Below are 14,173 nucleotides of genomic sequence, written 5' to 3' on the forward strand. Positions count from 1 at the left end.
ATCAACCACTTCCATGTTTTCTGGTCCATTTTCTTTAGTTTAGTCATATTTTCTTGACATGTTTGATAGTAAGTTTTATTAGAAGCTCCAATTGTAAAATTCCTTATGATATTACCTTTTCTTGAAATTTTCATATAAGTATATAAGTCATAGTTTATACTCAATTTTATCAAACATTTCTTCAAAACACTCATTCAACTTTGTACAACATCATCAGAACTCAGACACAATTTAATACAAATAAACACAGTAAGCACAAAAGGGGATTACTTTATCTTGCATTCACAACTAACACATACATTCAACACACATGTAGTCAAGTACACAATCAAGCCCACGTGCAAGCACACTCTATGTGCAAATGCATATATGATCTGAATTGGTCTTAACACAATAAATCTAACATAAATAAACACACAACCAACAACAATTGGTCTTAACAATAAGAATTGAGATACACACGCGCACTACGAATTTGGTAGGAACATCCAGCAGCCACTTCAATGTTTTCTAATCCACTTTCTTTAGTTTAGTCATCTTTTCTTGCCATGTTTGATAGTAAGTTTTATTATAAGCTCCAATCATAAAATTTCTTATGATATTACCTCTTCTTGAAATTTGCATATAAGTATATAAGTCATAGTTTATACTCATTTCTATCAAACATTTCTTCAAACACACTCATTAAACTTTGTACAACATCGTAAGAACTCAGACACAATTTGATATAAATAAACACAGTAAGCACAAAAGGGAATTACTTTATCCTGCATTCACAACTAACACATACAGTCAACATACATGTAGTCAAGTACATAATCAAACCCATGTGCAAGCACACTCTATCTACGTCTGCATATATGATTTGAATTGGTCTTAACACAATAAATCTAACACAAATAAACGCACACCCAACAATAATTGGTCTTAAAAATATGAATTGAGATACACACACGCACTACGAAATGGTATTAACATAGTCAAGTATTCAGTCAAGTGTTGGTGTAAGTAATAACCACCATTAATTTTATTAGAATTGTATACTTTTATCTAATTTTCTATTAATAATAATAAGACATTTCTTTATTTTAATTGTTTTTCTAAAGTAATAAAGTCCATATAATAGTAAGTATGTTTAATGAAACATTAGGTATGACTTAATCGTGAGACTATATTAAACATAAGGATAATAATTTTAAAGTATACGAAGTCAAGCTTTTTTGTGATGTGAGATAGCAATAGATCATAGAGACAACTATGTTGATAGACTAATGATCGCATCTCATGAATCATGGATAAAATGTGATCAAATCTTTAAATAGGTGTGTGTGTGTGTGTGTGTGTAATCATTATCACATAATGGTTTCATTTCATCATGTCACATGACATTTTGGTCAATTGGGTAGTATTGATGTATTACTTGATAGCATTCAAATATTAAAATCCTTCAATCAGATCGAGACAATGAATATTTAAGCCTAGAATTTGATCATCACCCCAAACAAAGTGTGGGATTTTGTCCCAACTTACTTCTCTTGGAACATCACAATGGAATGGTGTACCTGAGAAAAGAAATTGAACTTCGTTGGATATGGTTTAGACCATGATGAGTCACACAAATCTTTCAAATTCATTTTGGGGACATGTTTTATTGACACCAACTTGCACTCTTAATCATGTCGCAGACTCGCTTCTCTATCACTTTCATCATTACTTTCATTTAAACCACGGTAATCATGCTCAAATACTTTAACATTTATATCCTTCACATTATGTTCAACATAGATATGCCTATCAATTTTGTCGTCAACAACATTTTTCGCAACATCAACATCACAATCATTCAATATTAACTTCCACAAAATATTTATTTATCCCATCAAGTTTACTCTTAACACTAAAATCATTGTTATCATAACCCCAACCAAACATCAAATTAACTACATCAGACACTCACCTCCCATTGTAAGAATTTTGTTAAAAAACATTGGTTTGAACTCCACCTCTATAAAACATGGTATTATCTCTAACAAATACTCCTCGTAATGAAAAACGATATTGAAGAGACTCGTTCTCTATTTCACAAAGACATTTAACATGTGCATTCCACATTAAACAAAAACAATACAATAAACAGAAAAATGTGGAATGTTAACTTTAAAACCCACGAATCGAACAAGTTCCTTAAAAAAATCGAACAAATTTCAAACTTCAATGTCTTCGTTAGCCCTATGTGAGTCTCCTACTTCTTTTCTTTTCTTCTCTTAATAAAATTTCTGACTTTAGACAAATGCAAAAAAACAAAAATAATAAATAAATTAAAAAAAATAATAATAATAATAATAATAGAAGAAACAATTACAAAATGCATTTTATTCAACAAATTATTTATTAACTAGATTATTAGAATCACATGTCAAAAAAATCTAATAAAATATTAAGCCACCAAAACAATGAAGATTGAGTTAGCCACATGAAGATAATCCAGTCCGTACGCCATTATGAGAGGACAAGCCACCTCATTCTTGTTCTTTTCCTCTTTATTTCCTCTCCTTACAAAAACTCCAATTAAGTTCGTTAAATTTATCATTAGAAAAAAAAAATACTAATAAATGTCTCCATGATGTGACACAAAGATAAGGCCAAACTCGATTTTCATTTTGACTAATCAAAGGTAATTGGTTATCACACCAATCACCATCAAGATAAGAAGAACAAGGTCACTCATTATTATCACTGCATAGTACTACAATAAACAGTAGTTTCTGCTAGAAAATAAAAACCTCATAAAGATAAGCATTATTCAACAAACAAACTTTACAATAATACTACTAATTGTTTTTCCATTCTGATGAATATGGAAAATCACAATGATTCTTCTGAGTTACATAATTGGTTTCAATACAGTGATCCTTCACACTTTCCTCCTCAAATTCTACCTCAAAATATCTCTGATTCTTCTTCTGCTTCTTTTCAATATAGTGAGTTTCAGCCATGGAGTAATTTACCTGTTGAAGGAAGTTTAGAAGATAGAGCAGCAAGTGCTTCCAAAAGTCATAGTCAAGCAGAGAAGAGACGCAGAGATAGAATCAATACTCAGCTTGCTAATCTCAGAAAACTCATTCCTAAGTCTGATAAGGTAAACCAGTTTTTGTTTATTTGCCATTTTAAGTTTAGATTTTGTTCTATTTTTCATGCAAGAAAATGGAGTTAACCACTTAGGGAAAAGCTATGTGATATGATGTTTTGCATTCAACTCAGAGATTCACAAAATTACATTCTGCTACTGAGATTCGCAGTTTGTTGTCTGTTTGTCTTTTACCTCTGTATAAATTTTATTACATTTTTAAACCCGTAGTAATTTCAATTATAGTAGAGTAGGAATAATTTTGGATCAATTTCTTAGTGTATATTAAATCTGTCAATTTCATCATGATTTTGTCAATTTTACCGTCAATTCAAACATGCATTTATAAAAGTCACAAGCAATTAATTTTCACTTCCCTTCTTAATGAGGAGATAATTTAGGAAGAAACTTACATTAAATATACATAACATCAATTTTTAGAAAATGTTCTCCGAATGAGCCGATGATTGAGATTTCAAATCACTATGTCTATGTAACAGTGACACTTCAGATTGATTGAGTATTGATGTATTACACAAACATATGTATCAGTGTCGTGTTTAGTATCTACATCAGTGTTTCTTGGATATACTAATATAGGATCATGGCGCAACTGCAACGCGACCGCGATTTAATACATTCATGACATTGATATTTGTGCACTTGCAGATGGACAAAGCAGCTTTACTAGGGAGTGTAATAGATCATGTCAAAGACCTAAAGAGAAAAGCAATGGATGTTAGCAGAGTCATCAACGTTCCAACTGAAATCGATGAAGTATCAATAGACTACAACCATGTTATCGAAGACGAAACCAGCACTAACAAAGTAGACAAATTAAAGAGCAATATCATCATCAAAGCTTCTGTTTGCTGCGACGATCGACCCGAACTGTTCTCCGAACTAATTCAAGTCCTCAAAGGGTTAAGACTTACAACAGTAAAAGCAGACATAGCAAGTGTTGGTGGCAGAATCAAAAGCATATTGGTGCTTTGTTCTAAGGACAGTGAAGAGAATGTTTGCATCAACACTCTCAAACAGTCCCTTAAATCAGCAGTGACCAAAATTGCTTCATCATCAATGGTATCTAATTGTCCTACTAGAAGTAAGAGGCAAAGGTTCTTTTTGCCTTCACATTTCGTATAGTAAAAATTTTATTTTGTCTTCACCTCCTTTTTTTATTAGGAGGGTCATAGTGGGGGCAATTCTTTGTTTGGTTTTTGAATAATTATTATATACTTATTAGGTATATAGTTTGTTCATTAGGGAGATGAAATGTTGGTCTTGTACCACCAATTAAGGAAAAGGAAAAGTTAAAGTGGGAAATTGAAAGCAAGCATATGCAAAAAGTTAAGAAATCAGGTGTGTGATCACTTTCTGCTTCCAAATGGAAAAGTAAGCAAGAGACTTGATTTTAGATCTCAACTACTGCACTATGAAATGCTTACTTAAAGACAAACATGTATGCAAATCTATATTAAAAATTAATACATCAATGAAGTGTATGCAAATCCAAAAATTAAAAAAATAAAAATAAAGATAAGAGTCGATAATCAAACACAGAAAAATTGTTTATCTAGTTTGATCTAAAATAATCTACTTTGAAGAAGAGAATAAATCTTTGATCCACTACTCAGTGGCGGAACCAGGCAATAAAGTTTGAGGTGACCATCAAATTAAACTATGATTTATAAATAAAATATTCATACCATAATGTATATAAAATATCTAAATTATAATAAACACAAAATTAAACATGAAATAATTAAAGAGTTACATAAAAATAATAGTCTCGGAATCAATAATGCTCTATGATTTTTGAGTAGTTTGAAATCAACAATAATAGTCTCGAAATCAATACTTGCAGCAATTTCTCTTTCAATGTTAACCGTCATGCTATCTCCTAGAAAATCAGCTTCCATTTTGTTTCTCAACATTGTCTTGATAATTTTTATTGCCGAAAAAGATCTTTATGTAGTAGCTGTAGATACAGGGTGAGACATGATAAGGCAGAGCAGTCTATCAATCAAATAATAAATTTCCTTCTTTTCAGTTGCAACCGAAAATGAACATAATTCTTGAATAGTTGACAAATTATTCAAACTCGATGCTTGACGAGTGTCAATAATTAAACGCCGAAGTTGAAATTTCAAATTAGTCTTCTCTTGCTCATTGAAGTCCATAGGATGATATTTTTCAACTAGAGTGCAAATGATATCAAGATTAAAAGCCTTGTAGTTATCCGTTGGAGCCAAAGCGCAACTTAGAGTTAACAAATCAATCGCTTGCTCCTAACCAATTTCTCTTAATTTTTGAATAAGAGTTTTTATTGAACAAACCAAATGCATAGCATTAACTACATCTTGAGATTGTTGTTGTAAAGCTTGACAAAGAACATTTTTTATCCCCATAATTTCTTTCATCAAATGCAATATGAATATGAAATCAAATGACTTCAAATAATTGTAAGCACTATCAGCATCTCCACGTGAAGCATAACTTAATCCTTCTTTTGCAAATTTTCTTGAAACAGAACAAGTTGTTTCATACAAATTTATCAATCTAGAAACAGAAGAGAAATGTGATCCCTAACGAGTATCCCCTGCTCGCTTCAAAGTACCAATTTGATTTTCACCTTTACCTGTTACAATCTCACCAATCTCTAATAAGTGTTCAATTTCATCTAATTAGGAAGCTTGTAACTCGTCATGGTGCTTTTGAGAAGAACAAACATTGACAATTAAAGTCAACTTCTCAAAGAATTGATGAATTGGTTTAACTTTTCTTAATGCAGTAACCAAAGCAAGTTGCAATCGATGAGAAAAACAATGAACATAATATGCATAAGGACAATCCTTCATAAAGAGTGCTTGTAAACCGTTCCATTCTCCTCTCATATTGCTAGCACCATCATACCCTTGATCACGAATGTTAGAGACATCAAGATTATGCAGAGAAAGTATATCAAAAACTTTTTGCTTAAGAGTTAAAGATGTAGTGTCATTAACACGTGCAAGGCCAAGATATCTCTCTTGTATAAAACCATCTTTATCAACAAATCCCAAAACAAGAGACATTTGCTCTTTTTTATATTCATCACGCGCTTCATCTACAATTATACAAAATTTGGAATCACCAATTTCTTTACGGATATACTTTTTCACCCTACTTGAAAGAATGTGCAAGATCTCTTTTTGAATTAGATGTGAAGTATACTTGCTATTAGATAGAGCATTTTCCAACACAACTTTTGCAACTTCATCATTATAACATGCAAACAATTTTATCAATTCAAGAAAATTACCTTGGTTTAATGATGTTGTACTTTCACCATGACCTCTAAAAGCACATGCTTGAAAAGTTAACCAATGAATAGTGTTAATTGAAGTCTTGAGACGTTGTTGATTCTTCATTACATCAATTGAACTTTAGGCTTGAACAATATTCCTAATGTGACCATCTTGATTCAACAAGTCTTGACAAGCTTTTATAGCATTGTTATGTGGTAAACAAGGATCTTTTCCTATGTGTTTAAGAAATGCACAATTCTTTTCATTTCTAACTTTCTTCCAACCTCTAAAACCTGTAGAAATGAAGACATCGGAACCAGGACGTCCACTTGGTCTTTTGCTAAAAAGATAACATGGTAAGCAATAAGCAGCATCTTCTGAAGGTGAATATTCTAACCATGAAGGAAAAAGGCTAAACCAAGTGTGTTGAAAGCGTCTTTGATGATCTTCTTTACCCGATAATAGATATTCCTCTAAATTCACTCGATATGGACCCCATTTTAAATAAGCTCTTCGTATTTCATCCATTTGATTTACATTATATTCTCACATTAAAGGACGTTTTCCAGGATCGCATTCTAAAGAATTCTCAATGTCCTTCGAACAAACTATATTAACGTTTTCTTCAATTCTTGGATTCTCAAGAACTCTTTGAGGTTCGGGGATAGGTGTGAAATCCTCTTCATCTCTTTCTTTCCTCTTGAAAAAATAATCAATTTTTCTACTCTTCATTATCACTTTTGTGTGCTGCATAATCAATTAAATAAATTAACACAATACAATAAAATCCAAAATCAATCTTAGTGAGAATCAATCCCAAATTAAATTCCAAATCAAAATCATAACCCAACAATTATAGCACAAAAAAATTCCAAATCAATCCCAAGTCAAAATCATAACACAACAAAATCCCAAACTAATCCCAAATCAAAATCATAACACAACAAAATCACAATTCAAACTCTAAATTTACAATACAATATTACACAACTAAGAAAGTTAGTAATAAAACAAATCAAATTAATATGAGTTTATCACAATCACAAGACAAACCTAGAGGATAAATTTATTTTTTTCAAAAACATAACAAACAATAAATTAATCTTACTCAATCAAGAGGTAGCAAGTTGTTAGATGAAGAAGAGCCACTAATGAAGCAAATGGTGGAATGAAAAAAGGTAGGTGGTGGTGGGTTGAGTTCACCATAAAAAAAATGGAAAAAGGAGAGTATTTTGATTGTTGGGAAAATATTAGGGTTGTTGGTAAGTAAAGAGTAAAAGGATTGATGGCAAAGTTGTTGATATTTATTTTAAATAGGGGTAGTTTAGTAATTTCACATTATAAAAAAATTTAAAAAAAGCTTGGCATGGTCGTGGCACCCTTAGTCTCAACTATGTTCCGCCACTAGGTGGGTTAAGTTCACCGTAAAAAAAAAAAATTTGAAAAGGAGAGTATTTTGATTGTTGGGAAAATATTAGGGTTGTTGGTAAGTAAAGAGTAAAAGGAATGATGGAAAAGTTGTTAATATTTATTTTAAATAGGGGTAGTTTAGTATTTTCACATTATAAAAAAAAATTATAAAAATTGTTTGAGGTGGTCGGAGCACCCCCTAGTCCCAACTATGTTCCGCCACTACTAGTCAAGAATTCCAATAGTATTATTATAAATGAGATACAAAAAGTTAGTTTGATAGGTTCATAAGACCACCTTCTAATTGTTGAGAAACAAATGTGAGTTGTAAAAGTCCGAAATTGCTTGAAAATATGGAGATTGAACATTTTATAAGTGAGATGACTCATAGACTCATTGCCTTAAGGTTTTGGGTGAATATGTGGTGTCTCTCTCACTTGTTTGGATGAGTCTTCGACCTTTAGGGGAGCGTTTGACTCAATGTAAATGTCTCTCTTTCATGATGACCCATCAGTACGTGGTATCAGAGAAAATATTTCGATCAATGAAGCAAATCATAGGTTTGCTATCATCTTATCTGATTTTAGTTTTTTTAAAACAATATTATGGCTACATTGAAGTTGGATATTCCTTTTATTTGATGGGAGAATGGGTTTCCCCTTATGGTAATGCACGATACAATACTATTGGGTTCAACAAGGTCTTGATTGATTGTGCTTTGGAAAAGGAAAAACCGAGTGAGGTGAAAAATCAGATTGGAATTCAATACAAAAAAGGCAGTGAGTACAATTCGGTTGTGAAGCAACTGGACAAATCAAAACAATAATGTCGCCATCGAGTATTTATTTATTCCACGAGAAGGGAAAGGAAAACACTGAGGAAAGCCTATAAGGGAAAAAATAAGGTCTCGCGGCCAAGACAAATATTACGACTGCATTTTAAATCCAACAACTCTCTATGAAGCATGAGAAAGGTAAAATTTAATGATTGAATGTTGTCCTTCATAGAAAATTGATTATTTGGTGCATGTACAATAATTTACAAAAGATCTTCGTGGAGAAACAAGATTACTATTGGATACTTAGTTGAAGACATGATGTTAACCAAGTCTACCACGATGGTTAGAGAATAAATCAATAACATGGCCCAGAATGAGTTTTTGGTGATATTAACTATGTCAATATAAGAAGAGAAAACAGATCAATTGATTCGAAAAAGAAACTTAATTGTATTTATCTTTATATTTGTTAATTATTAGTCAACTCTTTAGTTTTACAATTAGGTACACAGGCTAATATATTGCACTGTATGTTCCCCTTTCCCCTTGTTATACTTACAAACTCATCGCGATGTATTCACAACTATATTCACCTTGTCCCTATACGAAGGTAATACAATCTTTGTGGATACGATAATTTTACTTGTCACAATGTAGTTTTTGTTGGCATAAACTATTACGACTGCATTTTCACTCCAATTGTTATCAATTTATTACTTCTATCACCGAAGGATTCATATGCCCAAATAACACCGTCCAATGGTATCGTGAAGAGAAAGATCGGAGAACTGGTGGTGGTATATAAGAAGGGAGAAGCAATGGCGGATTAGAAGCCAGAACGGCCCACTTTGGGGATTAAAGACAACGAGAAGGTGGGTGGAATTCTCAATGAGATCTTGATGTTAGTGATAATATCCACCGTGGAAAATGTTGATGTGTTAAGGATTCTCATTAACGAGGGAAGCTTGTATAACATTGGCAGAAGCTTGTTGTATTCATAAACCATATAACAAAACCTGGATGTGGTTTCCATCCACTAGAGAGAGAAACTAGAATAGGTCAGCTCTTCTAGACAGCACACCCTAGACTTCAACATCGCGGAGTTCGGGCACGTTGAAAATTTTACTAAGGGAGTTGTTCTTCTCTAAGGGCGTTGTTAAATTAAATCATGTACCCACTCATAAAAAATTATCTTACTGTTTGACAAAAGGATTAGTTAGAGAAAATCCAAAATAAATCCAAGAGGATTAGACTATTGTCATAAGATCATATAATCACTCATATTGGTAAATCGGCCTAAAAGACTATAGATCACAAGAGTTAAGTTCAATGGATAATAACAAGTTGTGAATGGGTATGAGAATCGACATGTTAGTTAGCATAATTTTTAAAGAGATTAGAGGTTGAAGTAATAAAAACTCTTAATTAGATTTTTACTTTATGCGAAGTGGAGTACATAACTATCTGAGTACTCTTGACATATTCACATTTGTGAATGTGGAAGTGAGATCGCTTCCTATGAAATCTCAAACACAGATTTCTAGAACGCTCATTAAATTGGAATGGTCGTGCATGGCCAAAAAGCTCGTGATTTTTAAAGAATAAACCTAAAGAAAAGTTGTATGTGAGTCTAATATCAAAGATAAAGGTCAAGACTACAATCACTTTTATAGAAACTATACTCCCAAGACTCAATCCTTCGCCACTAAACCAACTCTTGGGGGTACTAGTCACTTCGTTAAATCTGAATCTTACTCATTAAGGTAATGTTCAAGTTTGTCGACACCCTAGATGATGTACTACATTATAGAAATTTGTTTAGATAGAACTTAGGCTTGTGACTTGTAATTAATCCTATTTTTTGGCACTAAAAAAACTATTATCTATTATTTAAAAAGAAAATTACACTCAAATTGACATTATCATATGTCAATTATTTTGAATGAACGATCCTTCAATAATTTTCTCACATTTTGTCCATCTCATTGATCACGTTGATAACCAAGAGATATGAATTGATCTCACATTTTGTCCAATAGGAATTGATCGTTCATGGGCCGGATCCAAAATCATCATAATAAATATACGTTATTGGGCTCCCATCTTCCTCCTTTCTACATTTTTGAATGTTTCTCTACAGAGAATTTGTTGCCTTTTGAAATCTATTCCCTCTTCTGAAAAATCAATGAGGTCATGTAGGAGAATTCGAAGTTGATAGCCGATTGCACAATTTATGACAATTATTTTGGGTGTTCAAACGGGGGATTTCGTGGTTGAAGGCTGTCAGCACAATTATTGACAAAGTTTAACATCTCAACATCTAATAAACAACTCAACCACTAATTTCCTAGGTTGCAAATATCAAGTTTCACCCAATTCCAAAACTCCAAACCAATGTCACCTTTCACCCAATTCCAAAACTCCAAACCAATGTCACCCCCTTTGCCCATAGAAATGACAAGTTTATGAGAAATTGATCAATGAAAATAAACCGCAAACTAAATTTCCTTCTTGCTATAAAAAATTGTGAGCTAAAAAGTGTGCTTTAATGCCATGTGAACTAAATAGTGAGCTTCACCATCAACAGTACTCTTATAAATTGAAAAAGCTCTAATGAATTGTGAAACCTTGATATGCAAACCTTGTTAAATGCAAATTTGAACTAATCCTTATACAAATCCTTACATGGCAATACTTGATTCCTTTATAATGCAATTCACTTGAAATTAAAATCCGTTTTGCACAACTAAAACTCAATAAGCACCACAACTTAAGAAAACAAGCAATATCTTACCAAGCTTGTCGGCAAACAAGCTAGCAAAACAATGTAAGTTACATACTACAAGATTGACACATTTTAGAATTTTCTTTACCAAGCTGGTTTGGAACAACGCCAAGTTACATACCCAGAAGATTGTTACATTTCAACATAAATAGATGGGAATCTAGAAAGATGGATACAATTCTTCTACCTAAACAAATCAATGGTAAGGCTGCCCTTGGAATTAGGACGTCCAATTTCGATATGATGGTAAATAGATATCACGTTAGGACAATCAGTAGTAGATACAAACATCGACTACAGCATGAACTATTAACCCCAAAAGAATCAAGGAAAGAATGTGAAGTGTCTTCCATTAGGAAGATTCAGACACAAACATATCTTGTGAGACTAAAACATCATTGACATAACGCAGATTACAACAAAACACAATTGGGACAGTGAAAGAAGACAGAACAGAAATCAATGAAAATAATGAAATCAATAACCCAACAACATTATCATAAAAACCAGTTAAAATTAAATTGAAGACTATTGAATAATAGTTAATGAACATATGAAATGGATTACTACAGAATTCTTAAACAGATATACAAGAGAAATACATTTCAAGAAAACAAAAATAATATCAACAACAGAATAAGCTACATAGTTGCCCGTAATTGAGTAGACTAAATCTAAAATCTGCTGACAGAGTATAATTTCATAGACAATAATATCAACAGTTCCTTGTAATAATGGTTTGTATACCATGAAAACGGTGAACCCTAAAAACAGAAAGAATAAGACGGAAACTGAGCCGAATTGGAAACAGATTTAGTTTTAGTAGACTATAAAGTTATCAATATACAAATGGGTTGTATACTATTCGCCTAAAAGCGGTTAACCATACCCTAAACCAAAAGATTTATAGTTTCCTCTTCATACCCTAAAACAGAAGAATTATAGTTTCCTCTTCAAGAGAAAAGAGGATTAACAATTGATGGATTGTAAGATGATAATGAGTGTCATCAGCAACTATAAAAAAATCAACGCAAAAAATAGGTTAAGAGAACAAAAAAACAAAATCAAGCATGATAGAACAAAATTCAAATGTAAAAGCTACTCAATTCAAGAAAGAACAATATCTTTGAGCTAATACAAAACCAAAATATCATAACAGCAAAATTAGAGAGAGAAACAGACACTACTCTCTAGCCGATGAGTCTGATTACAAAACAATAACAACACGAAAGGGAAGAACAAAACTAAGAGCAAACGATGATGGCTGAGAACACACTCTACTTGGATCGCTGTCTCATCTTTCGGCGCTTCCTCTTCAATCTCCTCATACGCTTCTTCTTCCACTGCACAAATCACAAATTCCAATTAAACCAAAAGCTTTATAACAACAGAAAAATAAGAACACAAAACGAGATGGTAAAGGATCTAACCTTAGCCCTCATTGCGGTTGAAAACGGGAGATAACTTGTAGAGAGAAAACCCTAATCGAACAGAAATGAGACTGCGCAGAAGTAACTGCGATTAGGAAGAGAAGAGAGGTGAGTTTTGGGGTTTTATAGTGAATTGTAAACCCTAGAAAATAGAATGGGTCGGGCTTTATTTTTAGCCCGTGGATTTTCAACTATCGAAAAAATATTGATTACTATTGACACCCTCTGTCGGTTTTTTTCATCGCAAAGTATATTTTGTCCCGAAGTAAACTTCTTTCTAAATATTATGGTGTAAATGATTAACACCCTATGTAGGTTTTATTTCATCTCAAAATATGTGTCCCAAAATAAACTTCTAAATATTATGGAGTAAATTATGCTGTGAAAAACGTCATTGATATTGATTTTACAATTAATTTAAAAGATTCATATCTCTATTAAAGTGTCTTTTAAAAAAATTATGCATACATTTTGACGGTAAATAATTCGCTTTTGATCATTTTGAAGGTGGGTTTAATTTGGAAATGGGGACTATGGGAACCCGGTAACCTTTACTATTTAAATATTAAAAAAAAAATAGCTAAGATATTGATTCAGATGATAAAGAGTTGACTCACATACCAAAAAATTGTGGTTTAATTTTTATCGTCCAATTGAGGATTTTTTTGATGGGTGATCTTTAAAATATGTCCTTATCATAGTGAGTTCATATAATCCAACTCATCTAAACTCTAAAATGGCAAAAAAATATTAATATAAAATACAAACGGTCGAGATTCAAAACCGATTATCTAAAGATAATCAGGTAACATTTTGAAAAATTATATATAGGTCCATGAAATAGTAAATATATTAAGGGAAAAGATTAAAAGGTTGTAAGAGTTGGTTCAAGAATAAGTGGTTGGAAAAAAATGTAATGTTAGATCATTAATATTTTTTGGGCTTAGGGATTTTTTTTAGTGCTTTGGGGCTTATTATTTTTTGTGGACTCATTTTTAAATTACCATATTGATATTTTGGTGTATTATTTATTTTTTAACAACTATAATTTTAACAAAATTTATATAAAAAATAAAGGGTTAAACCCTATTTTGCCCCCTGCCATTTGGGGCGAATCTAAAAAACAACTCTGTAACAAAAAAAAACAGATTTCGTCCCGGCCATTTGTAGATTCCTTTATTTTACCCCCTCATTGAATTTGGTCAACTAAAATATGATGTGGCGCTATTTTTTTAATTATTATATTATGACGTGGAATGCTATATGCTGACGTGAAATTTAAATTTTTTATTTTAAATTCTTTTTAATTCCACAAAGTAACTTTTTATTTTTTATTTATTTTAATTTTATTAT

General features: G+C 31.9%; 1 protein-coding gene, 1 long non-coding RNA gene and 1 pseudogene across 2 annotated transcripts; 1 reads left to right on the forward strand and 2 right to left on the reverse strand.

The window, feature by feature from the left end:
* Positions 1-2,748: 2,748 nt before the first annotated feature.
* Positions 2,749-4,485, forward strand: LOC131656141 (transcription factor bHLH51). The gene is made up of 2 exons (XM_058925903.1): positions 2,749-3,139; positions 3,797-4,485. Exons 1-2 carry the CDS (start codon positions 2,852-2,854, stop codon positions 4,271-4,273), a joined length of 765 nt encoding a protein of 254 aa, XP_058781886.1. The 5' UTR covers positions 2,749-2,851; the 3' UTR covers positions 4,274-4,485.
* A 258-nt stretch (positions 4,486-4,743) lies between these two features.
* On the reverse strand, positions 4,744-6,945 carry LOC131658371 (uncharacterized; annotated as a pseudogene).
* Positions 6,946-12,474: 5,529 nt separating this feature from the next.
* On the reverse strand, positions 12,475-12,997 carry LOC131656142 (uncharacterized). Its single transcript, XR_009300006.1, has 2 exons — positions 12,821-12,997; positions 12,475-12,733 (listed from the first exon to the last, which is right to left on the reverse strand). It is a non-coding gene; the product is annotated as an uncharacterized LOC131656142 (long non-coding RNA).
* Positions 12,998-14,173: the final 1,176 nt, after the last annotated feature.

The sequence above is a fragment of the Vicia villosa genome, linkage group LG3 (genome assembly GCF_029867415.1).
Source record: "Vicia villosa cultivar HV-30 ecotype Madison, WI linkage group LG3, Vvil1.0, whole genome shotgun sequence".
Classification (NCBI taxonomy): Eukaryota; Viridiplantae; Streptophyta; class Magnoliopsida; order Fabales; family Fabaceae; genus Vicia; species Vicia villosa.

What these genes read in the sequence shown, in the direction of transcription:
- LOC131656141 (XM_058925903.1), top strand. Translation starts at nt 2,852, where the DNA reads ATGAATATGGAAAATCACAATGATTCTTCTGAGTTACATAATTGGTTT. An exon ending in TCATTCCTAAGTCTGATAAG is followed by an intron (nt 3,140 to 3,796) that starts GTAAACCAGTTT and finishes GTGCACTTGCAG; the next exon opens with ATGGACAAAGCAGCTTTACT.